This window comes from Oncorhynchus mykiss, chromosome 7 (genome assembly GCF_057628025.1).
Source record: "Oncorhynchus mykiss isolate SJ-2025 chromosome 7, ASM5762802v1, whole genome shotgun sequence".
In the NCBI taxonomy this organism is placed as follows: domain Eukaryota; kingdom Metazoa; phylum Chordata; class Actinopteri; order Salmoniformes; family Salmonidae; genus Oncorhynchus; species Oncorhynchus mykiss.
Window position 1 is genome coordinate 69,633,354 of NC_143028.1, and position 26,393 is coordinate 69,659,746.

The following is a 26,393-nucleotide window of genomic DNA, read 5'->3' on the forward strand; positions in this document are numbered from 1 at the left end:
TGACAGAGGACGGGGAGCAATGAGCTTTTTTTGAGGAGTGTGGAATTTAACAAATTTCTGGGGTGGCTGTAGAAAAGGCCCATGGAGTTGGTGGAATAATCCTTTAATTCATTGCCATTTACTCAGCTTGGCCAGGGGCGCTTTAATTAGGTCAGGTTGAAATGTCCGACAGATCTCAACTCCATAAAAGGAGGAAATTGCCATCGCCTGATCTCGCTGCTTTCTCTTCCTTAACTCCATCTGATCCAGAAGTTCTGTGCGTCCATGAATCCACGTAAGTCCACCGACTCTGTTACCTTTCATGTTACCTTTCATCTGAACTATCTGTTGCGATCCGGAGATGGGCCATCAATTATTGTTAATAGTTATTACCGCGGAGCGCGGCTTGGAGCGCAGCTTCAAACATATTGTGTAATGTGAATTGTCAATGATCACGGCCCTACGGATCCTCATAGGCCAATTATGCAATCGACATGGTTCATGTGTATTGAAATTAATTATATGTACACATGAAGACAATTGAAAGAGTGAAATGAGAAACGTCATTGTTTGCTAACTGATTGACTTTGATAATGGGGATTATAGATTGAACCATTCACTGTTTGTATTATTTCATGATTTATGATAAATAGTTACGAGCCTAAATGACTCGCGGATGATTACTATTGACTTCTTAATGAACTGGACTGTTGAATTCCCTAAATTATGTTAATAATGAATGATATGATTTGATCTTTGATTATGAATTTGATTGAATACATGTTATTTGTTTCCTTTGTGATGCAGCACAGACTACTCAGTAAATATACCACTTTATGGTTAAAGGAATTCCTGCCTCAGTCTCATCCATTCCTCTGTCACCTGACACATGACCACCTGTTCACCTTCACTGTCAGTCATCCTACCTGTCCAGCTACCCACACAGATTCCACTAATCTTCCAGCAAGATTATTACACAGGTACACCTTGTGCTGGGTACAATTAAAGGCAACTCTTAAATGTGCAGTTTTGTCACACAGTGCCAAAGATGTCTACATTTTGAAAGAGCACACAATTGGTATGCTGACTGCATTAATGTCCACCAGAGCTCTTGCCAGAGAATTGAATGTTAATTTCTCTACCTCCAAAGTCGTTTTAGAGAATTTGACAGTACGTCCAACCAGCATCACAACCGCAGACCACGTGTAACCTCGCCAGCCCTGGACATCCACATACGGCTTCTCACCTGTGGGATCATCTGAGTTTAGCCACCCGGACAACTGATGAAACGGAGGAGTATTTCTGTCTCTAATAAGTCCTTTTGTGGGGAAAAACTTATTCTGATTGGCTGGGCCTGGCTCCCAAGTGAGTGGGCCTATGCCCTTCCAGGCCCAGCCATGGCTGCACCCCTGCCCTGTCATGTGAAATCCATAGATTAGGGCCTAATTAATGTATTTCCATTGACTGATTTCCTTATATGTACTGGAACTCAGAAAAATTGTTGAAATTGTTGCATGTTGAATTTAGAATTTTGTTCAGTATATTTCCTATAAGTAAATTGTATTGAGTTTAGAATTTTGTTCAGTATATTTCCTATAAGTAAATTGTATTTTGACATTGATGTACATTTTATTCCTAACATGATGACTAAATGAAAATGTCTTCCCCATTCCCTATTGTCACACATATGTATGCAGGAAATTGTGCAACTATTGTATATTACGAGGTCGCTACAAGGTCAATAGAGTGAATGTGGATGTTTCTGTGTGAGTGCGTGCGTGCTTGCTCATGCATGTGAGCACGCGCACGTGGGCGTTCGACGGAAGAAAACCAACACGCCTCGGGTTGACTTCCCAGCGCACGTTATGCATTATATCGTCAGCTTGCGCAAAATTGTGAAAGGAGTCGACTTCCAATGGATTTTGGTGACGCGCATGACCACTACAAATATGACTTTCGTTCACAGTCAGAGTAGCTGCGCAGAGTAGAGAATACTTTCAACAGCCTAATACAGACTATTACCCAGCAGTACGTCAACGCGATAATGGCTCACGGTAAGAATTTAATAACTGTTTGAAATTGTTTTTTTTCAATGTTTTATTGAATGTGTTGTATCTCTGTAAATCTTCTCTCTAGTACGTGCATAGCATTATTGAACATTTGAACATAACTGTGAATTACATTTTTGAGTTTCATCAGCAGTATAACAACTATTGCATTTTTTTTTCAATATCAACGATAAACTTGCATCATGGTCTACAAAGTAGACAGTGGCAGATCATTTAAAATAGCTTATCATGTTATGTTATTGTTTCCTAAAATAAATATTTCCTTGCAGGACTGAGCCATATGCCAGAATATGTATCTAAATATTTGAAGCATTTAGAGGATTTCAATATTACCTTAAAAGGCTGGTGAACAATTGATTTGTTTAGAAAAAAATCTCAAAACTGAAGACCTAAGTAAAACCTGATCCATCCCTTCACTATGGACCAGGGTTTTCCAAAATGGTCCGCGGGACACCCTGGGTGAACCTTTTGGTTTTTGACTCTGTTTGGGACACCCTGCTATGGACAAATGATGGCAAATAACTTAGCGGTAGCTGGTTTCTTTTACGCCTGCTACATTAGGTTAGGTTGCCATTGAAGACCTTATCCAGCGGAGTCAATCACAATTTGCCTGAGGGCCACATGTGCACAATTTTTAAAACATATTTCCTCGCCATCAAAATTTACCCAAAATTGTAATTTTCCATTATTTTTGAAAAATTGTTTTCTCCCTGGCTGTCTAGCTTTCATTGAGGTGATTATCAGTGAGCTGGACACAGGCAAGAAACTGTATGAATGTAGACCCATGATTCTTTCTACACAGTTTCAATTTGGTTTTAGTTATTTTAAGGTATATTGAGTTTTATTTTATCCCTCAAAGAAATAATACAAAAATAAATATACTACATAGCCAAAAGTATGTGGACACCTGCTCGTCGAACATTTCATTCCAAAGTCGTGGGCATTCATATGGAGTTTTTGCTGCTATAATAATCTCCAATCTTCTGTGAAGGCTTTCCACTAGACGTATGAACAGATCATTTGGCCCAAGCCAAACCTTTTTAACCTTTTGAGAGGGCAGAGGTGCTGTCGCACTTTCTTCACAACTGTGTGTATGTGTGAACCATTTTAAGTCCTTAGTGATTTGGACACAGAGGAACTTGAAGCTCCACTGCATCCCTGTCGATGTGGATGGGGGCAATCAGTTCCTTGGTCTTACTGACGTTGAAAGAGAGGTTGTTGTTCCGGCACCACACTGCCAGGTCACGGACCTCTTCCCTATAGGCTGTCTCATCGTCGCCGGTGATCAAGCCTACCACCGTCTTGTCGTCAGCAAACTTGATGATAGTGTTTGAGTCATGCGTGGCTACGTAGTCGTGGGTGAACAGGGAGCACAAGACGAGACTAAGCACACACCCCTGTAGGGCCCCCATGTTGAGGGTCAGTGTGGCGGAGGTGATGTTGCCTACCCTCACCACCTGGGGTCGACCTTAAGGAAGTCCATGATCCAGGTACAGAGGGAGGTGTTCAGTCCCAGGGTTCTCAGCTTGGTGAAAAGCTTAGAGGGGACAATGGTGTTGAACGCTGAGCTGTAGTCAATGAACAGCATTCTGACAACTGCACCAACCAAAACTGTCATCCAACATCTAAAAGCTGGATGGGGTGAGAACTTCTTTTCACATTGCCAATGCTGAAACCATAACCACTAAATGACAGCTTAACTTAACATGCTGTCTATAGGCCACATGTCTTAACAGAACCAAATGTAATTTCTATATATATAAAGGCAGCCTTTTATTTTTCTGGCTCATTTTTCTGGCTCACTGATGACACAAGTGTTGTCTCCCAGCTTGTCAGCTAACCATAAGCTTTAGCCTAGTCGTATGCATCTTTAATGCATCTGAGGAATGTGTTTCAGAGGGAGTTAAGTGTTGCTAAGGGAACTTTGGGCTTTTAATAGCAGACAGCAGCTGTAACTGCAACCAGAAACTGTGGCTAACTTAATTTGTCCTTGGAATGATTTTGCGAAGCCCCTATGAACCCTTTCAAACCTTTTACACCTTACACCTTACACACACACACACACACACACACACACACACACACACACACAAACCTTGCACACACACACACACACACACACACACACACACACACTCACACACACACACACACACACACACACACACACACACACACACACACACACACACACACACACACACACACACACAAGCACGCAGACACATACAGACAACGCTGAGAAGCACGCACACACATACAGACAGAGAAAGAGATGTTTATTTTTGTTTTGTTTATTATCTATTTCACTTGCTTTGGCAATGTAAACATGTGTTTCCCATGCCAATAAAGCCCCTTAAATTGAATTGAATTGAGAGAGAGAGTGAGCTCTTGCCGCTTCATTCGTGACTAGGCTGGATAGGTTGCTGTTAATAGCTGAGAGAACATATCTATTTTTCCTGGGATTTACTGTACCTGCTTCTGTGCATTTTTCCCTGACTAGGATCTTTCATTGCCCCCACCTTATTGGGTTTATTCTGGCCCAGTAATTCTGCTTGGCCTATAACAGGACACTTGATGTGGTGTTGTTCAAGTTTAGTAGACTGGAAGCAAAACAAGGGAGTGTAAGTCAAGAGTGATGGCATGGTGGAGATGGTGACCTCATGGTAGTAGCCTGCTCTACACACATAGCTCACTTTGCTCTCTGTCCGTAAATTTATTTTTGCACTATTCATGTTTGTGACAGACTGTAATACATTGCTGTCTTCCCAGTGCAATAGAACAAAGAAAAACAACAATAACTACACCTTAATTACAGAAACCGTTCCGTTTAAATTCAGACTGCACATTATCTTACATCAGCTTTCATTCCGCAATGCGAGAGTGTCTAATAAAAATGCATTTTATTTGATACCAACTGTGTAGTTCAAGAATGAAACGCAGCAATAACTACACTTTACCATTACATTGATTGAGCCTGCATTGTTTGGACTGTGTTGTCGAAAACAACATTTTAGTTGTTTATCTGCTATCAATCTGCCTAATGGTCTCCAGATTCTAGGTTTGTAGTCCTGTTGCCTCTAGCTGTGGAAAAGCACAAGTTCCCAGATGCTTTATGACTGAGTAAAATAGGCTTATTGACAACTTAATTTCTCTTTAGGATGAAAGAGCTGGACTGGAGACTTAAGTTTGTCTCCTTTGAAATACCACTTTTCTTCAACTACAAGGTGTAAAACACATGGTTGGTCAAATGTAGAAGATACACTATCCAGATGTTCCTACAGAAATGGATTTGTGATACATGTAGTCAGGGTTGGGTAGGTTACTTTTTAAATGTAATATGTTACAGTTACTAGTTACCTGTTAAATTATAATCAGTAATGTAACTTTTGGATTACCCAAGCTCAGTAACATAATCTGATTACTTTCATGTACTTTCCATTTACTTTTCCCTTAAGAGGCATTAGAAGAAGACAATAAAGAATCTTTTGGTGTGTCATCATAGAGGTCTCTGACTTGTGGTCAGACTCACTCAGATGGAACAAATTTAAACACCTTTTTTTCAATTCTGATTGGAATGTCATTGAGAAAACAGAACTGTGGCATAATGTATGTTTTTCTCTCGCAAACATTTTTCTCTCGCAAACACATTATGAAATTAAAGTAATCCATTAAATAAAAATCTAGTTTTTAAAAAGTATATGTAATCAGATTTTTGTTGTTATAGTAACTGATTTGTTTGCATGTAAGTGATTACATGTAATCAGGTACTCCGCAACCCTGCATGCAGTTCAAAGTAGCACTCTAACATTATTCAAGAAGTAGTACACTGGAAATAGGGTATATAAGCACCCTAGGGCAAGCAACCTTTTAAAGCTTGAGCAATATTCCTTTGATTGCGTAATATGGCAATCAGAGGTAACATAATTACATATAAGCCGTTTGATGTTAAATTCTTTCTGAAATATATGTCATTTTGTCCTATAAGAAATTGGGATAAGTGAGTGTTGACAATGCAGCTCTAAAGTGATTGGTGAAACAAGATGGTGTACTACTTCTTGAATAATGTTAGAGTGCTACTTTTAACAACAACCAGTCGTGTCCTAAAGAAGCCAGATGACTGTAAATAGGAAATCAGAGGGTGGGATCTTATTCACACACCGAGCCCTGGGGACAAGGAGGTGTACAGTATTTGCTTGCACATTCACTGCTCATTCATTTTTTCTTGTTTTCTCTCTTGTGAAATACTTCCCTTTTTTTTTAATGAATCAATGAAAGAGTTCAAGTCTGTGTCTCAATGGGTTGGTGTAGTATTTACCCACTAGTGGTACTTGAGTAAATATAGTTCCCAAGATAGTTATTTGCTAAGCAGCATTTCCTGTCTGAAGGATTCCTATGATTTTTACGGCAATACAAGTCTTTCTGTTACACAACAGGTGAGATTTTTTCTCTTTCCACTCAACAACAGGAAGTGAACTCTTATGGTAAGTTTAAATAACAATGAATGTCCTTGGATTCATGCCTGCTGCCAGAGATAAGATGGCAGAAGGTCTGGAAACAATTTGCAGCAGTCCTTTAACCATTTGTCTAAGGCCTATGTACCACAAGTTAATTCGACACCCTTAATGATTTAGCCATGCATACGTTTTATTCTATAGGCTATACACTTATTAATATGATTAAGTATACCATAGCTTATGTACATTTTCTTTCAAACTAAAACCGCTCAAGCAGTCAATTTGACAGCTCATGTATAAGAAAAAGGTAAAGTCATGTCCCCTCCGTCCTTGACACTTGGCACTTATAATGATGTTTAGGCTTTACTGATGTTTTCATAATTTGACCGCACGTCTTGCTGACCATGCGTCTTTGTGGTTGGGGTATTTTATTTATTTTGTTGTTATAAAAATAAACTGTTGCCGTGTTCCAACATATATGCTTATTTTCTCCAGTGATAGGGAGATAGCAATACAAAAAGCTAATGTTGAGGAAACAGGTGGGCCGGCTGACTAATAAAGCCCAACTAATTACAACAAACTAAAACAGGTGATACCAATAAACACATAAGAAGGGGGAGGAAAGAAATCAGTGGCAGCTAGTAGGCCGGCGACGACGACCGCCGAGCGCCACCCGAACGGGAACGGGAGCCACCTTCGGTCGGACTCGTGACAAATGTTGTGTTTTTACATACAGTATATCCTATAGTAAAATAAACTAATGGAAATGCTATGGTGTTCTAATTTAAAAAAATTATATTCCAATGTTACCTACGACCTTCATAAACACAACCAAATTATTGTTTTTGCAATAGCATATATGAAATGTTCTCAATTACACTGTTAGAATGTTGGAGTCAGAATGACTGCTCGTTAGCTTGAGGCCCAGTGGTTCTAGTGTTAACAGACATTTAGAAGACGCTCTTTCTGTAAAAACACGTAGTCAAAGAGCTGGACAGCTAGCATAAAAACAAGCAACTCTCCAGAGGTCAGTAGAACACTTCATTGTAGTGCTAAAAATAGAATTAAGCGCAACAATACAATGTAAAGCAACTTTTATAGACATTTCCAGAGTAGTAGTGCCATTGGCGGTGAGACGAAGGGGTGATCTACTTGGAAGGAACCAGCGTTGAGAGTTGGGGAGACAGTTTGAAGAGGAAGGTCATCAGTCTATCTAAAAACAGGTATAGACACAATTGTCTTAAAAGCAATAGGGGAGTTTGGTCCACCACTGAGGCACCATGAAAGAGAAGACAATCAATCGCTAAAATAATATTTGTATAGCACTTTTGACGAACACATTTGTCAGAAAGTGTTAAGCCTTATTATACTGAAGACTGGACTGACACCCCCAAAGAGCAAACAGAGGAACTGTGGAGCAGGATTGTATTCCCTTGTAACTGGCTGGGTAGATAGTCAATCCTGAGGTAATTCTACTCACTGTTTCCTTTCTCTCTCTCTCATCCATCTCCCAGCACTGGACATTGCCCGATGGGACCTGGAGTGTGAGTTTAACAACACAGACCACCGCACGGAGCTCAACGGGGTGGAGCGCCTCATCGTGAGAAGGGGCCAGTCGTTCACCATCAACCTGCACCTCCGCTCGGGCGTCTACCAGCCTGGAGGCAGCGCCCTCGACCTCACCGTAGAGACAGGTACTGTGTTATCCCTGGGTTGTCGACTAATCAATTCCATGTGAAAAGCACTAGATAAATGTTGTTGAATTTTTATTAAATCCTAAAGGTTAATCTTTATTAAAACATAAGATCATTTCAGTGTTTCCCCTAGATATTTCCAAAAGCATGACACAAAGGGTCCCAAAACAAACATCTATGGTTCCTGACAACATAAACTGAAGCCTGGGCAGGGTGAGTAATGGTAAACGAGGCAGGGTAGAGTGTCAGCTAGCTAACTGTTCTGTAAGAGTCAATAGTCTTCTCACTGATAATTGGAGCAGGATCAAACAGTTTCCCTATCCTGTAAACAACATTAGACCTCAACATTAGCTTTTTTAGCTATCTCCCTATCACTGGAGAAAATAAACAAGTTCCCTGTGCCAATAGAAACACACAATTAGGCGTTGCCGTGGTACTTTTAACATTTCCTAACAGACACGACCCAGTAAAATAGTGCTTTCCACTCTCTACTCAAAATCTAAACAGAAACCCAGTTCCAAAATCTTTGCCATGAGCTCCAGTGAATGCTTACTTCAATTCTTCCTTGATTGAATGAAGACAGTCTATTGGGCTGTAACCGATAAATCTCAAGTCTAAATCTTAACTTCCCTGCAAGTTTGAAAATACCTCATGCATGTGCTGCTGCATAGTGTGTAACACTATAACAACATACTCTATGCTATATTTTGCTATTGTTTTAACCGCTTAAAGTCTAAGGCCTTTTTTCACGACCTGTACATTTTTGGCTTCTACAAGCATTTCTGTAATAGGAAACATCCACATGTATTCACTAGAGCTATCCAATAAGTCGATTTTGGAACTGGCTTGCTGTTTAGATTTTGACCAGAGACCCAGTCTGTAATACCTTCATGTTTCAAGCAGACCACCATAGTCCCTGTGCCCAAGGACGGCAATGTAACCTGTCTAAATGACTATCGCACCGTAGCACTCACATCTGTAACCAGGAAATGCTTTGAAAGGCTGATCATGGCTCACATCAACACCATCATCCCAGACAACCTGGACCCACTCCAATTCGCATACCGTCCCAACAGATCCATAGATGACGCAATCTCTATTGCACCCCACACTGTCCTCTCCCACCCGTACAAGAGGAACACCTATGTGAGAATGCTGTTCCTCGACTTCAGCTCAGTGCTCAACACCATAATGCCCTCCAAGCGCATCACTAAGCTGAACACCTCCCACTGCAACTGGATTCTGGACTTACTGACGGGCTGCCTCGAGGTGGTGAGGATAGGCAACAACACATCCACCACGCTAACTCTGAACACGGGGGCCCCTCAGGGGTGTAGTGGAGCAGGTCAAGACCTTCAAGTTCCTCTGTGTCCACATCACTAAGTAATTAACGTGGACCAAACACACCAACACAGGCATAAAGAAGGCACGACAATGCCTCTTCCTCCTCAGAAGGCTGAAAAGATTTGGCATGGGCCCTCAGATCCTCAAAGTTCTACAACTGCACCATTGAGAGCATCTTGACTGGCTGCATCAATGCTCGGTATGGCAACTGCTTGGCATCCAACCACAAGGCGATACACAGGGTAGTGTGTACGGCCCATTACATCACTGGGGCTGAGCTCCCTGCCATCCAGGACCTCTATACCAGACGGTGTCAGAGGAAGGCCATGAAAATTGTCAAAGACTCCAGACACCCAAGTTATAGACTGTTGTCTCTGCTACCGCACAGCAAGCAGTACCGATGCACCAAGCCTGGAACTAACAAGACCCCGAACAGCTTTTACCCCCAAGCAATAAGACTGCAAAATAGTTACATGGAATATCTGTATTGGCACTTTTTGCACTGACTATTTTGACTCATCACATACGCCAGTGTTTCCTACCTCCGGTTCTCCAACAGCCCAAACACACCTCATTCAACTCATCGAGGGCTTGATGATTAGTTGGCAAGTTTAATCAAGTGTGCTTGTCCAGGGTTACAACAAAAATGTGTACTGTTGGGGTATACTGGAGGACCAGGGTTGGGAACCACTGACATACGCTGCTGCTGCGGTTTATTAAAAATCCTGATGTCTAGGCACTTTACCCCTACCTATATGTACATGCAGTGCATTCGGAAAGGACCCCTTCCCCTTTTCCACATTTTGTTATATTACATCCTTTTTCTAAAAGGTATTACATTGTCATTCTAAACACAATACCCCATAATGACAAAGCAAAAACAGTTTTTATTTTTTATTTCAATTGGGCCAATTTATACTGTATATATATATAAATGAAATATCACATTTACATAAGTATTCAGACCATTCACTCAGTACATTGTTGAAGCACCTTTAGCAGCGATTACAGACTCAAATCTTCTTGGGTATGACGCTACAAGGTTGGCACACTTGTATTTGGGGTAGGTATTATGGCAACGCCTACTTGAGTGTTTCTATTGGCATTGGGAACTTGTTTATTTTCCCCAATGGTCATTGTGAGTAAGAAAAGGAGTAAGAAGTAAGAAAAGGAAAAGCTAATGGTGAGGTCGAATGTTGTTTCAAGGAAAGGGAAACCGTTTAAGCATGTTCAAATTTTCAGTGATAACGCTATTGACTCTTAGGGGTATACTGGAGGACCAATAGTTAGCTGACACTCTACCCTGTCTCCTTTACCATTACTCACCCTGCCCAGGCTTTGGGCTTTGGTTCTGTTGTCAGGAACCATAGATGTTGTGTTGGGGACACTCTCTGTCCCGCCTTTGGAAATATCTAGGGGAAAACACTGAAATGATCAGATGTTTTAATCAAGATGAATGTGTCAGATGTAAGTAACAGTCATAAGAGGGGTGTAGTGGCCATTGTACAGACCACAGCCGTTTCTACAGTATCCACCAGTTTGAGAACAGGAAGAGGATCACTCCACAGGAAAGCATGTGTCCTATCAAAGATAAGGCTATCACAGTGAAAGTTAAACTATTTTTTCATGGGCTGTAATATAAACTTTAATACACAGAACAGCCAAGGAAGGAATCTAAGTTGTTTCAGCATGCTGCAGAAAGCAAAGGGGTTAAAAGGGGTGATTATTTGGCCTCATGCCCAGTCTGAACACAATGGAATTTCAGTTCAGGCAGTTTATTTTAACGGAGGTCACTTGAAGGAGGCTGAGTTTCCATCGTCTTTGATCCCTGTGGAATTGTCCACCATTTTCCAATGTTCTCGCTGAAGGGTTTGGGAATAGTATGTCAATTGTACAGTCTGGATTATGAAAATGTTTCATGTGTGACCTGAAAGCATCTGTGTGCTTCATATTTTTCATAAAACAGTGAAGAACGTAATTCTTATAAAGGACAGCAACTTCTGTCGAGGTCGTGACTTTTGTCAAGGCCTATTTAAAACCCCACTTTAGACTATTGAGATCCATTGACACATCTCATGACAAAGAATGACAGAATAGCTATGGCCAATATTACTTTCCCTCCAATGGTAAAATAAGTAGGTAAGCTCTAGTGTTTTGGCATTGAAGTGCTTTACATCATCCCTAGTCAAGTGTTCCATTTTTAACCCTTTCTCTTCTTCATGTCCTCTACTAGGTCCCCAGCCCTCTGAGCAGTATGGTACACAGGCCTCCTTTGGGCTGACAGACCAAATCAATACCTCCTGCTGGAGCGCCGCCATCACCAGTCCCCCCGGGAACATGGTGTCCCTGTCCATCTGTTCCCCCCCGGACGCGCCCATCGGACGCTGGCGCCTGACTCTGGGTCAGGGGGGCAGTGTGGACTTTGTGCTGCTCTATAACCCCTGGTGCACCGGTAGGTAAACATTCCATACATCATTCTGTCTGCGAGTATAGTAGGGGCTATGCATAGTTGAGTGGAATGCCTTAAGAGTAATTCACAGACGCAGAGACAAGACATAGCTCTGCGGAATGTGTTGACAGTTGGAAAAATAGCTTGAGCCGTGCTGAGAATTCGAAAAGTAGGAGAGCCAAAAGTCCAATATTTTAGAACATGTATGCGTACATGTTTTGGACTCTGATAGGCGCTTTAGATGTCTCTGTTACAAAGACAGCATAACCAATGGAGGGATGCAGGCTTACAGGAAGGATCCCATAGTGGGGAGAACAGGATGGCATGGATGGATGGTAGTTTTGGAAAGAATATGATGATCATGCAATGGAGAATGGGATAGATAAGTATTTTTCAGTATCTCTAAATGTTTAGCCCTATCATGTGCTGTATCTACAATACATCTTACCTTAGACATTTTGTTACCTTAGACATTTTGTTACCTTAGACATTTTGTTACCTTAGACATCAAAGTAAATAGACAGCAGATAGTCTCATTAAAGAGTACTCTCAAACTTTTGTATCATTTCAGCCAGTAGATTTGAAAGTGGTGCTCACGAGCCAAAAGTGGTCCCCATTTTATGTGTACTAATTCATCCAATTGCTTACTACATCCACTCCGTATGATATGTAACATCCTGAAAAAACAATATGTTTTATTTTTTGGCAATTCGTATTATATGTTACAAATCCAATTCGTATTAGAATGTTATGAATTTGTTGTACTGTGGTAGAAAAACAACAAAGAAAAAACGAAACAACTAACCGTAACTAACTCAAAACAATATCCCATAAAACCTGAAACAAATGGGAGCTCTGGACTGGGGACCGTCGCCTGAAGCTCTGGACTGGGGACCGTCGCCTGAAGCTCTGGACTGGGGACTGTCGCCTGAAGCTCTGAACTGGGGAATCACACTGGAGGCCTGATTGCGTGTGGCCGGCACAGGTGGCACCGGACTGGTGACACGCACCTCAGGGCGAGTGCGAGGAGCAGGCACAGGACGTACCTGACTGGGAAGGCGCACTTGAGGGAGAGTGCGAGGAGCAGGCACAGGACGTACCGGACTGGGGACACGCACTTCAGGGAGAGTGCGAGGAGCAGGCACAGGACGTACCGGAGTGGGGACACGCACTTCAGGAAGAGTGCGAGGAGGAGACACATGACGTACCGGACTGGAGAGGCGCACTTGAGACCAGAAGCGTGGAACCGGCACAGGTTGCACCAGGCTGCTAACCGGATCCTCTGGTCTGATGTTGAGCAGAACACACTTGCACAACATCTCTCTCATCTCACTCTCTCCCAACTTCGCCATTGCCTCCCCGCCAGCTCCTTGGGCTTTCTGTAGCCGCGAACCCTGTCATCATCGCTGTCCTCCATCATCTCCTTCTGTCTGTCGCCAAGGAAGGGTTTCGCATCTCCCCATCACTTCTTCCCATGTCCAGAAATCCTTTCCTCTTTGGGCACGCTGCTTGGTCCTGGTTTGATGGGATATTCTGTCACGATCGTCGTAATAGTTATCGGACCAAGCTGCAGCGCGATATGGTTTCCACATCTAATTTATTAGAAACGCACAAAACAACAAAGAAAGAATGAAACAAACAACGAACTGTAACTAAGAGGTGCAACATACACTAACTCAAAACAATATCCCATAAAACACAAGTGGAAAAAATGCTACTTAAATATGATCCCCAATTTTTATTTATTTTTATTTTATTTGACTAGGCAAGTCAGTTGCGCACTTGAGGCCAGAAAAGTCTTATTTTCAATGACGGCCTAGGAACAGTGGGTTAACTGCCTGTTCAGGGGCAGAACAACAGATTTTTACCTTGTCAGCTCAGGGGTTTGAACTTGTCCACCGCTCTAACCACTAGGCTACCCTGCCGCCCCAATTAGAGACAACGATAACCAGTTATATTGAAAAGAAGTTGTAATTTAATAAGCCCAATGCATTTTGAAATACTGTTGCCTACTGCAAGCAGATAATGAGGCACCCTTTATTCCATTCAGCCTTTTGAGACCTTGTCTTTTTCTATGGAGGACGATACTTTATCCCTGTATTATTTACGTCTCTCGTCAACAGGTGATGCGGTGTACATGGACAGTGAGGAGAAGCTGAGGGAGTACATCTTGGCTCAAGATGGTATCATCTACCGAGGCGGCTGGAAATACCCCATCCCTACACCTTGGAACTATGGCCAGGTACCAACAACAGCACAGCTCTGATTGTTGTATAAACAGCCTCCTTGAGGAGAGACAAACCAGAATTTGGCGGTGGCAGTGATAAAGGCTTGGCTTTTGAATTTGGTTTACGCTTACCCTGACATCAAGAGATGTATGTTGAACTGCTTTCCATTGTAACTACTGTACTGTGCACTTTCAAAGGTGAGATCATGCTGCCACATAGTACTGTATATTTAGAGATGTAGGATCTTAATTGATCACCTTGTTGCAGGAGAACTTTCCTGCAATGCAGAACATTAAAAACTTGTAGTGTATTTGAGGTTTAAAAGGCTTCTGAAGTTTATAATTTCCATTTCATTCTTATGAAAGAAATGATCAACCCCTACAAAAATGTCCAATAATTATAATCCACATAATAATTCACATTTCCTGTTGCTGCAGGATTATTTTCCTTCTGTAGGATACCGGCTCAAATTAAGATCCTACATTTGCATGAGTGGCCTGACAAGTTTAATAAAGTGAGAAGATAAATTATGGTTAAGAAGAACTTGTGATGAGTGAACTTGTCACGTCCTGACCTTAGTTCCTTTTGTATGTTTCTATTTTAGGTTGGTCAGGGTGTGAGTTGGGGTGGGCATTCTATGTATTGTGTTCTATGTTTGGTATTTTTTTGTTTGGTCTGGTATGGTTCCCAATCAGAGGCAGCTGTCAATCATTGTCTCTGATTGAGAACCATACTTAGGTAGCCTGTTTTCCCACTCTTGTTTTTGGGTGATTATTTTCTGTGTCTGTGTTTTCCACACGGAATTGTTTTGTTTTCATTTTGTGTAGTGTTCAGTTTTAATGAAAAATATGACTAAAACTTACCACGCTGCGTATTGGTCCGATGGGGGGCACACGGGGAGTGTGGCTAAGTCAGGTAGGAGACCTGAGCCAACTCCCCGTGCTTACCGTGGCAAAAGGTGGACCGGGAAGGCACCGTGTTATGCTGTGAGGCGCAAGGTGTCCCCAGTGCGCAGGCATAGCCTGGTGTGCTACATCACAGCGCCTCGTATCGGCTGGGCTAGAGTTTGCATCGAGCCAGAAGAAATGAAGCCGGCTCAGCGCATCTGGTCTCCAGTGCGTCTACTCGGCCCGTGGTACATGACACCAGCCCTAAGCACGGTGTCCCCAGTTCGCCAGCACAGCCCAGTGCGGTCTGTTCCACCCCGCCGCACTTGCCGGGCTACGGGGAGTATCCAGCCAGGACAGGTTGTGCTGGCTCGGTGCTCGAGACCTCCAGTGCACCTCCACGGTCCGGTCCATCCGATGCCTCCTCCACGCACCAGGCCTCCTGTGGTAGCAGGATGTCTCTCCGTCTCCTCCCTCCAGGTGCTCCCGCCTGTCCAGCGCTGCCGGAGTCTCCCTCCTGTCCAGCGCTGCCGGAGTCTCCCTCCTGTCCGGAGCTGCCGGAGTCTCCCTCCTGTCCGGAGCTGCCGGAGTCTCCCTCCTGTCCGGAGCTGCCGGAGTCTCCCTCCTGTCCGGAGCTGCCGGAGTCTCCCTCCTGTCCGGAGCTGCCGGAGTCTCCCTCCTGTCCGGAGCTGCCGGAGTCTCCCTCCTGTCCGGAGCTGCCGGAGTCTCCCTCCTGTCAGGAGCTGCCGGAGTCTCCCTCCAGTCCAGCGCTGCCGGAGTCTCCCTCCAGTCTCCCTCCAGTCAGGAGCTGCCGGAGCCGCCCTGCCGGAGCCGCCCGTCAGTCAGGAGCTGCCGGAGCCGCCCCTCAGTCAGGAGCTGCCGGAGCCGCCTGTCAGTCAGGAGATGCCGGGGTCGCCCTTCACTCCGGCGCTGCCGGAGTTTCCCGCCTGTCCAGTGCTGCCGGAATCTCCCGTCTATTCGGGGCCCGCTGTAAGGGTTGCCAGTCCGAGGTCGGCGGCGAGGGTCGCCCCTCCAAAGGCGCCACTTAAGTAGGCCAAGACTATGGTGGAGTGGGGTCCACGTCCCGCGGACAGATGCCCACCCAGACCCTCCCCTATGGGGTTAGGTTTTGCGGCCGGAGTCCGCACCTTTGGGGGGGGGGGGGGGGGGGGTACTGTCACGTCCTGACCTTAGTTCCTTTTGTATGTTTCTATTTCAGGTTGGTCAGGGCGTGAGTTGGGGTGGGCATTCACTGTTTTTGTTCTATGTTTGGTATTTCTATGTGTTTGGCCTGGTATGGTTCCCAATCAAAGGCAGCTGTCAATCGAACCATACTTAGGTAGCCTGTTTTCCCACTCTTGTTTGTGGGTGGTTGTTTTCTGTTTAGTGTATGTCAGCTTGTAGAACTGTTTTATTTCTTCCATTCACTTCATTATTTTGTTTTGTGTGTTCAGTTAATAAATTAACATGGACACTTACCACGCTGCGCATTGGTCCAATATTTCATACTTGTCGTCAGATGACGAAGAGATCCGTTACAGAACTGTTGACTGGTAAAATCCAATTGAGGCTATTTTCTTTCCACATCAAGATGCTTCCATTGGTTCAATCTGTGTGTAATTGACAGATCATGATAATCCTACTGAGATGGTGAGACCAAGGTTCAATTGTTGATACAGCTCATTATCTACTTGGTGTGTGTCATAGTTGCATATCGTGCACACTGTTTATGCATATGACTGGCGTTCAGCTTTACTAAACATTTGCACATGATATTTTCAGGAAAGAATCAAAGACGAGAAGCAAACTTCTAATCCTTTGATCTTTATTCGATCTTTTGCTCACCTTTGCATGCTTAGTTCCCGTTTGAAAATAAATAGCAGGTTGATTTGACCTTGTGTGGTTTTCTCTGTGTGATGTAGTTTGAGGATGGGATCCTGAATGCCTGTCTGAGAATCCTGGATATGAACCCGAAGTGCCTGCGTAACCCTGGGAAAGACGCTTCAGGGAGGAGAAACCCAATCTATGTGTCCAGAGTTCTCAGTGCCATGGTGAGATCACATCAATCGGTTTCACATCCTGTCATGCACTGGATTACACACTGCAGTTCATACAGTAGAATAGAATATAAAATATACACTTGAACATATAGTAGATGGCAAATAGCAAGTCTCAATATAACAACAAAGCTGAATGTGAAATGAAGAGCCTGACCATTGTTGTCCATGTCCCTCAGGTGAACTGCAATGACGACAAGGGAGTCTTGCTGGGCAGGTGGACTGATGACTATGACGGCGGGGTGAGCCCTCTGTCATGGAAGGGTAGTGTGGAGATCCTCCGGAACTGGGACACAAATGCCTGTCAGCCTGTGCGCTTTGGCCAATGCTGGGTGTTTGCAGCAGTGGCCTGCTCAGGTTAGACATGAATGCATAGACGTTAAGACTGAGTTTTTTACACACTGTATCGTTATATTATGTAAGAGACATTCTGTCCCCTTTTTGTATTGCACAAGACACCTTTAGTAACACATTCATCACTAAGACTCCGAGATACTCAAAAGGTTCTAAAGCTGCACCATCGAGAGCATCCTGACCGGTTGCATCACCGCCTGGTATGGCAACTGCTCTGCATCTGACCGTAAGGCGCTACAGAGGGTAGTGCGAACGGCCCAGTACATTGGGGCCAAGCTTCCTGCCATCCAGGACCTATATAAATTAATAGGTGGTGTCTATTAATAGGCGAAAGTCCATAAAATTGTCAGAGACTCCAGTCACCCAAGTTATGGACTGTTTTCCCTGCTATCGCATGGCAAGTGGGACCGGACCGCCAAGTCTAGGACCAAAAGGCTCCTCAACAGCTTCTACCCCCAAGCCATGAGACTGTTGAACAATTCACAAAAATCGGCATTGGATAATTTCCATTGATCCCCTCCCCCCCCTGTACACTGCTGCTACTCGCTGTTTGTTTGTTACCTATGCATAGTCACTTTGCCCCCACCTACATGTACAGATTACCTCAACTAGCCTGTACCCCTGCACACTGACTCGGTACCGATGCCCCCTGTATATAGCATCGTTATTCTTATTCTTTTAGCCTACTTGGTAAATATTTGATTATTCTTGAACTGCGCTGTTGGTTAAGGGCTAAGGGCTTGTAAGTAAGCATTTCACAGTAAAGTCTACACTTGTTGTATTTGGCGCATGTGGAAAATAAAGTTTGATTTGTTTTGATTCTATGAATAGGGGGACAGGTAGCCTAGCAGTTAAGAGCCTTGGGCCAGTAACCAAAAGGTTGCTGGTTCGATCCCCAAGCCAACTAGGTGTCCCCTTGAGCAACTTTACCCAAATTGTTTCTGTACATCACTGGATAAGACTGTCTGCCAAATGACCTAACTGTAAAATATTTATAATGCCATATGTTAGACCTGTAGTAGAATAGTTGATGAGTAGTATTGGCTAACTGTACATGATTTATGTGCCCTCTCAGTTTCACGAGCCCTGGGCATTCCTTGTCGACTGGTCACCAACTACAATTCAGCCCACGACACCAACAGTAACCTGGTGATAGAGCGCTACGTGGATGAGAACGGACAACTTGTTCAGAAGTCCAGAGACATGATATGGTGAGACCTCAGGAGGACTATCAAATTGGTGGATTTCCACTCAGACAAATTCAATACAGAGCTAGCCATGTATTCATGCTTTTTGCCAACAATCTGGAAATAGTCAAGGCATTCCGGAGGTTGGGTATATGAGCAAATGTCCTTCTCTTGTAGCAGACCGTCTGGAAATGGTTAAGGGGTTACTATGGTTGTATGTCTTTGTAGGAACTACCACTGCTGGGTCGAGAACTGGATGACTAGACCTGACCTCAAACCAGGTTTTGACGGCTGGCAGGTCATGGACCCCACACCACAGGAGAAGAGTGAAGGTGAGGCCTAGATGGTATTGACAATAACCCCAACTACAATAACCCCAACTACAATAACCCCAACTACAATAACCCCAACTACAATAATCTCAACTAAAATAACCCCAACTACAATAACCCCAACTACAATGATCTCAACTACAATAACCCCAACTACAATAATCCCAACAATTTCAGAATAGCCCATAAAATGGCATGACCCCAATTCATATGTGTATTGATTCTAGAAAACTCCTGAATTGCTTGGATTTTACTAGAAGTGATAAGGATATTGCTTCAGATATGTCATAAAAACATGTCATTTTCAGTTCGCTCACAGATTGTCCTTCTTTCAGGGGTTTACTGCTGTGGCCCTATCCCACTGAAAGCCATCAAGGAGGGCGAGCTCACCGATAAATATGATGCCCCATTTGTGTTTGCGGAGGTCAATGCTGACGTGCACACCTTTATGAAGCGCAAAGATGGCAGCACGAAGAAGATCATCAGCTCCGTCCATGTGGGGCTGAAGATCAGCACTAAGAGCGTGGGCAGTGATAGGAGAGAGGACATCACACACCTGTACAAGTACCCTGAGGGTAGGGAGATTCACTATGACACCACTGTAACATGCCACCGGGACACACCAATGTCACATTACACCACAATATGCCACCAAGAGAGCAGATAGGAAAGTCACATATTCTTTCTTAAGTATTTGAAGTAGTCTGTTCATCATATGTACAATCAGATAAAGTATGGAGCTTCAAAATAAGAAATATATGGTGAAGTTCACTAAAGACTACTTTGGAAACAAGTTCTTATTCTTCCCTAAATGTGTCAGAAGGTATCAGAGTTCATTTACAGTATATGAAAGCATGTATAACTTTTGCTTTCTGTGCCCCCAGGTTCTGACGAGGAAAGGGAGGCCTTTACAAAAGCCAACCACCAGAACAAACTACTGCAGCAGCAAGACAATGCTGGCCTGCTTATCGTCATCAAGGTTTCCACGGAGATGAGAAAGGGCTGTGACTTTGACGTGTTTGCCGTGATTACAAACAACACGCCCAATGAGAAGAAGTGCCGTCTGGTGTTCGGCTCCAGAGCTGTGTCCTACAACGGTATTCTGGGAGAGAACTGTGGGTTCAAAGACCTGCTCAATGTACAGTTGGCACCTGGAGAAGGTCAGTTGGCTTTATATAATGGAAAGTTTTGTGTATATATACGCTGCCTTCGGAAAGTATTCAGACCCCTTGACTTTTTCCACATTTTGTTAGTTTACAGCCTTATTCTAAAATTGATAAAATTGATAGTTTTTCCCCCTCATCAATCTACACACAATACCCCATAATGACAAAGCAAAAACAGGTTTTTAGAAATGTTGGCTAATTAAAAAACTTAAACATCACATTTACACAAGTATTCAGACCCTTTACTCAGTACTTTGCTGAAGCACCTTTGGCAGTGATTACAGCTTAGAGTCTTCTTTGGTATGACCCTACAAGCTTGGCACACCTGTATTTGGGGAGTTTCTCCCATTCTTCTCTGCAGATCCACTCAAACTCTGTCAGGTTGGATGGGGAGCGTTGCTGCACAGCTATTTTCAGGTCTCTCCAGAGATGTTCGATCGGGTTCAAGTCCGGGATTTGGCTGGGGACATTCAAGGACATTCAGAGACTTGTCCCGAAGCCACTCGTGCATTGTCTTGGCTGTGTGCTTAGGGTTGTTGTCCTGTTGGAAAGTGAACCTTTGCCCCAGTCTGAGGTCTAAAGCGCTCTGGATTAAGTTTTCATGAAGGATATACTTTGCTCCGTTAATCTTTACTTCTATCCTGACTAGTCTCCCAGGCCCTGCCGCTGAAAAACACAGCATGATGCTGTCACCACCATGCTTCACCGTGAGGATGGTGCCAGGTTTCCTCCAGATGTGACGCTTGGCATTCAGGCCAAAGTGTTCAATCTTGGTTTTATCAGACCGGAGAATCTTGTTTCGCATGGTCTGAGAGTCTTTAGATTCATTTTGGGAAACTCCAAGCGCACTGTCATGCTCCTTTTACTCAGGAGTGACGTCCGTCAGGCCACTCTACCATAAAGGCCTGATTGGTGGAGTGCTGCAGAGATGGTTGTCCTTCTGGAAGATTTTCCCATCTCCACAGAGGAACTCTAGAACTCTAGTCAGAGTGACCATCGGGTTCTTGGTCACCTCCCTGACCAAGGCCCTTCTCCCCCAATTGCTCAGTTTGATCGGGCGGCCAGCTCTAGGAAGAGTCTTGGTGGTTCCAAACTTCTTCCATTTAAGAATGATGGAGGCCACTGTGTTCTTGGGGACCTTCAATGCTGCAGAAATGTTTTGGTACCCTTCCCCAGATCTGTGCCTCGATACAATCCTGTCTCAGAGCTCTACGGACAATTTCTTCAGCCATTCTGACATGCACTGTCAGCTGTGGGACCTCATATAGACAGGTATGTGCCTTTCCAAATCATGTCCAATCAATTGAATTTACCACAGGTGGCCTCCAGTCAAGTTGTGGAAACATCTCAAAGATGATCAATGGAAACAGGATGCACCTGAGCTCAATTTCGAGTCTCATAGCAAAAGGTCTGAATACTTTTGTAAATAAATTTTTGTTTTTAATAACATTTGCAAAAAATTCTAAAAACCTGTTTTTGCTTCGTCATTATGGGGTATTGTGTGTAGATTGATAAGGAAATTGTTTTATTTAATCCATTTGAGAATAAGGTTGTAACGTAACAAAATGTGTAAAAAGTCAAGGGGTCTGAATACTTTCCAAAGGCACTGTATATGTGAGAGGGATATACTGTAGCTCATTTAGAGTTTAAGACCGTGTATGGAGTTATCTTTTCATGTTGTTTTATGTCTAATGCTAATTCGTGAATGTGTGTCTGTGTGCATTGAAATCATACTGTCCAGTGTTCTATGTATCTGCTTATGTCAACGTGTCAACATCCTGAGGAATTGGATGGTGTCTCACTTTCTCTGCTTTATGTCTCACTCCAGAAAAGAGGGTTGCTCTTAGGATGAACTACTCCAAGTATGCAGAGAATCTCACTGAGGACAACCTGATCCGTCTGGCGGCTCTGCTCCTAGACTACGGTACCCAAGAGGCTTACCTCGCTGTGAGGAACGTCGTACTGGTTAACCCTGAGATCAAAGTCAGGGTATGCCCACTGCTCTCACTACTTTAACACTTTACAAAACACAAGAATACAGTGATTAACATGAGTAATAAGTATACTTATTGCAGCAACCTCAGTGGAGTACTCTGACTAGGGAATCAAAAACGTTCAAGCATTTGGTCCCAAGCCAAGGACGCTAACCACAGCTCCAAGAGAACTAAGTTGCTTGGAAGTACTCATGCCAGGACAGAGTTCACAATGTGAACGAACGGTACCAGCTGGCATTGCAAGCTTGAGTGTGATTATCAGAGATATCAAATTAAAATCCTACATCTGTAGCTAAAGACATCCATAGATAGTCAAGATATTTATCTAAACTTTCATAAAAAAATTATCAACTGTCTTATGTCAACATGTGTCAACATCTGATAAATTGTTTGAAAGAACCGTTCCAGCTGGCATTGCAAGCTTGAGTGTGATTATCAGAGATGGAGCGTTCTCCGTGTTCGCCTAGCCGATGAAATGCAATATGTCAAAGCATTAAGAGAATTTATGTTCCCTGATATATAGATCCTTGGGGAACCCAAAGAGAACCGTAAGCTGGCGGCTGAGATCACCCTGCAGAACCCTCTCCCAGTACCGCTGCAGAACTGCTGCTTCACCGTGGAGGGGTCCAATCTCACTGGAGGACAGGTCGTCACTGAGAGGTAGGAGGGAACCATGACAATGTGACGTTTATTTTCAAACGGGACTGTTTACAGATCAAGTGCATTGACCGCTAAAAGTAACAACAGGAGTGTAAATAGGACCTATTAGTGAGGATCAAAGCAACAATTACATGTAATGTTTGCCAGGGATGTCTTAAAGAATATGTATAATTCATAGACAAATAATCAATCATGTTTTAGTCACCAAGTGGTGCATGTCCATGCCTTGGTGGAGTTGGAGGTGTTCATGCATGACAAAGGAAATGTATGTTTTCTAGCAGACTCACAATAGTGCTTACATGTCAAAAGCAGACTAAAAGTCTTACTAGTGTTAAGTGGGATACTGAATTCCCAGCCGTGTACAATTCAAGCACACTTGACCACAATTTCATGAATCTTCTCAAAAAATGTTTTGGATTTGGAAATTAACACTTTCACATCAAAGACTAGGAAGTTCGCTGGACGGAAGTTGACTGTTTTACCAGGTCGTGATCGTTTGCCTGGATTTATTCAGTATTTATAATAATAATTTGACTGTGAGAGTATCGTTTTGTCAGAGTTGGTTTTCCAAGCATTCAGATGGTATAAGGGCACACACGGGAGGCAGATGGCTTGAGTCTTTGATATTTATTATAATCCAAGAGGGTAGGCAAGAGAATGGTCGTGGACAGGCAAAAGGTCCAAACCAGTTCAGAGTCCAGGAGGTACAGTGTGGTAGGCAGGCTCGAGGTCAAGGCAGCCAGAATGGTCAGGCAGGTGGGTACAGAGTCCAGAAACAGGCCAGGGTCAAAACCAGGAGGACTAGCAAAAAGAGAATAGAAAAAGCAGGCGCACGGGAAAAACACGCTGGTTGACTTGAACAAACTGGCACAGAGAGACAGGAAACACAGGGATAAATACACCGGGGAAAATAAGCAACACCTGGAGGGGGTGGAGACAATCACAAGGATAGGTGAAACAGATCAGGGCGTGACAGATGATTGTGATGAGTTGTGGGTTTGGTTGGCATGTGATTCCTAGATGTTTGGCTCAATGTGGTGTTAAACAATCGAGACGAGAATATGAATGGATTTGTTCATAAAACAGTTTTGAATGAGTTTGTCGAGCTTCTAAAACATAATTAAATATCCTATACTATAATATGGTTATTTAGCACATGCTTTAATCCAAATAGTTTTCTAGTTCAGACATATATCTATGTAGAGAACTATGGCTGATGCAATGCATACACAGTCCTTGCTGGTCAGCTCAGCAAAATCATTACAATCACACTATCACACTAGGATCTAAATTTGAGCCAGTTTACTACAGAGGGAAAATAATCCTGCACCAACAGGAAATGTGAATTATTATGTGGATTATAATTCATGGATATTTTTTGTAGGGGTTGATCCATTTTTCATTAGGGCAAATCAAGTCAGAAATTACAAAATGGACATTACAAACTTTATAAGCCTTTTTAAAACTAAAATACACTACAGGTTTGCATTTCAAGGCTCAGAAACAAAAGAGTGATCAAATGAAGATCCTACATCTGTAGCTAAAGACATCCATAGATAGTCAAGTTATTTAACTAAACTTTCATGAAAAATAATCAACTGTCTAAATATGTATGCTGGGAATGTAGTGTGATAGTGTTACAGTAAATGTAGATAGAGTAACTTCTAAATATTTACCCTTCTTAGACTTAACTCCACGGTGGAACCTGGGCAGGATGCCAAGGTCAAAATCTACTTCACGCCCACCCACTCGGGCCTAAGGAAACTGGTGGTCGACTTCGATAGCAATAAGTTGTGTCATGTCAAGGGCTACAGGAACGTCATCATCGGAAAATAGAGGACCCACCCTGAGCCTACACTCCAGAAAACCTGATAAGAAAGAAGCCTTGTTACGAAATCTTTGCAAAGCAACATATTGCTGTTCTCATAGATATATCTCACTTATCACCTATAGTTTTATGCATTTATACATTTTATAGGATGTTTAAATATTTTGCATGGAAAGCTTTGAGTTGTAATACTTTCACATTTTTGCATATTGGTGTCAGCAAATGTATATTGTAAATGTACAATATAGTGCTACAGACCTTTTTAATAAATACATGGAAAATAACGTATTTCTATTTTTCAGTCTCTCTTTTTTTGTCAAGAAAATCCACAATTTGTTGGGATTAGAAATCTGTTCAAGTAAAGCTTAATAATGTAAGATTTGTGTTATGGTTATTGAAACAGTAAGTGGCCTATGTTCTAAATGATGTATTGACAATGCATACATTTTCCATTAGGGCAAATCAAGTCTGACATTTTGTAGTAGAAACTACACATTTTAAAAGCCCAATTAAATCTTGAATACACTATCAATTTGCATGTTCTAATGTGCAGGAAAATGATCAGTAACAAAATAATGATCATTTAAGACACATCTGTATGAAATGGCATCATGGTTACTATTTGTATACTTAGTTTGCGGTAACTGCAATCATTAACAGCTATTGGATTATACTATATACAAATACATTTAGATACCATAAAAGGTATCTGATATGCCCCATTTATTATTTAGACAGACACAACTTTACAGAAGTTGCCAGCTCTAAGTTGCCTGCCAGCTCTAAGTTGCCTGCCAGCTCTAAGCCTATGAACCCTGTGTCAACAATTGTGCAAGGAGAAAAGTATTAAGCAACATGACCAAATAGGACTGATAAGTAATCTTTTGGCAAATACTTAGCTATTTCCTTGAGGACAAAAAGTTCACCTTCATCTTCTTGCCAGCTCTGAAATAGGAAGACAGTGTTCTGTATTAAGGAGGTAAATAGTTGGCAGTAGCTAGAGATACAAATTGGAACTTCCAAGATGCGAACGCATTGCAGCGTAAAGAGTAAAAACAAAGAGATTGCCAACACCCTTTATCTGGAAAATAGTCAAGTCTATCATGAATGGACAAGCCACAGGTACATCTTATCCAGCTTGCACATTTGGTTCCTTGGAAGTTGTGGGAACATTTGTTTTTGGTTTCACATTCATTGTGGGAACGAAGCCATGTGTTTCCGAACCGGTAAAACATAACATTTTTTAAATGTTCTGAGAACAGAAGTAAAAAGGTTGCCTGTTCTGGGAATGTTCATTTGTAGGTTTCAGGGAGGTTCTGAGTTGTTTTACTCTGTTTTACTCTTGTTCCTTGAAAGTTTGACTGGGAGGATTTATTAACACTCTGAAAATGATTTTTGAATAACTTAAAACTTTCACTGAATGTTTCAATAAGACTTTTCATAGCACTGCTGACTTATTTGGGGTTAACTTTTTTGAACTCCAAGCACAGATTTCAAGATGGCGTAGCAGTCGGACGTGTGTTTTGTCTTGTCCCATCCTGTCCTGTCCCGTGTAAATATTGTTTTTCCTTGGGTTTTTTCGTATATATTTTAATATCACTTTCCCTCTACGGACTGAATATACTCTCCTGCAACCCGTCTCACCCAATGTGGTATGGATCTGCTATTTTTTAAAGAACCCGAACCCCCATCAAAAGCTACCAGCTAG

The 26,393-nt window shown here is 42.8% G+C and overlaps 1 protein-coding gene across 1 annotated transcript; it reads left to right on the plus strand.

Annotated features, from left to right (window-relative positions):
* The first annotated feature begins 1,655 nt into the window (after positions 1-1,655).
* On the plus strand, positions 1,656-24,973 carry LOC110528485 (protein-glutamine gamma-glutamyltransferase 2). The gene is made up of 13 exons (XM_021610588.3): positions 1,656-2,033; positions 8,020-8,199; positions 11,777-11,995; positions 14,116-14,234; positions 17,030-17,158; positions 17,344-17,521; positions 18,594-18,729; positions 18,934-19,037; positions 19,373-19,612; positions 19,922-20,197; positions 22,032-22,192; positions 22,721-22,857; positions 24,543-24,973. Exons 1-13 carry the CDS (start codon positions 2,024-2,026, stop codon positions 24,691-24,693), a joined length of 2,040 nt encoding a protein of 679 aa, XP_021466263.2. The 5' UTR covers positions 1,656-2,023; the 3' UTR covers positions 24,694-24,973.
* Positions 24,974-26,393: the final 1,420 nt, after the last annotated feature.

Bases quoted from the DNA above. Each gene is read 5' to 3' on its own strand.
- LOC110528485 (XM_021610588.3), top strand. The intron at 17,159-17,343 runs GTGAGATCACAT...CATGTCCCTCAG, and splicing joins CCAGAGTTCTCAGTGCCATG to GTGAACTGCAATGACGACAA. The intron at 20,198-22,031 runs GTCAGTTGGCTT...GTCTCACTCCAG, and splicing joins ACAGTTGGCACCTGGAGAAG to AAAAGAGGGTTGCTCTTAGG.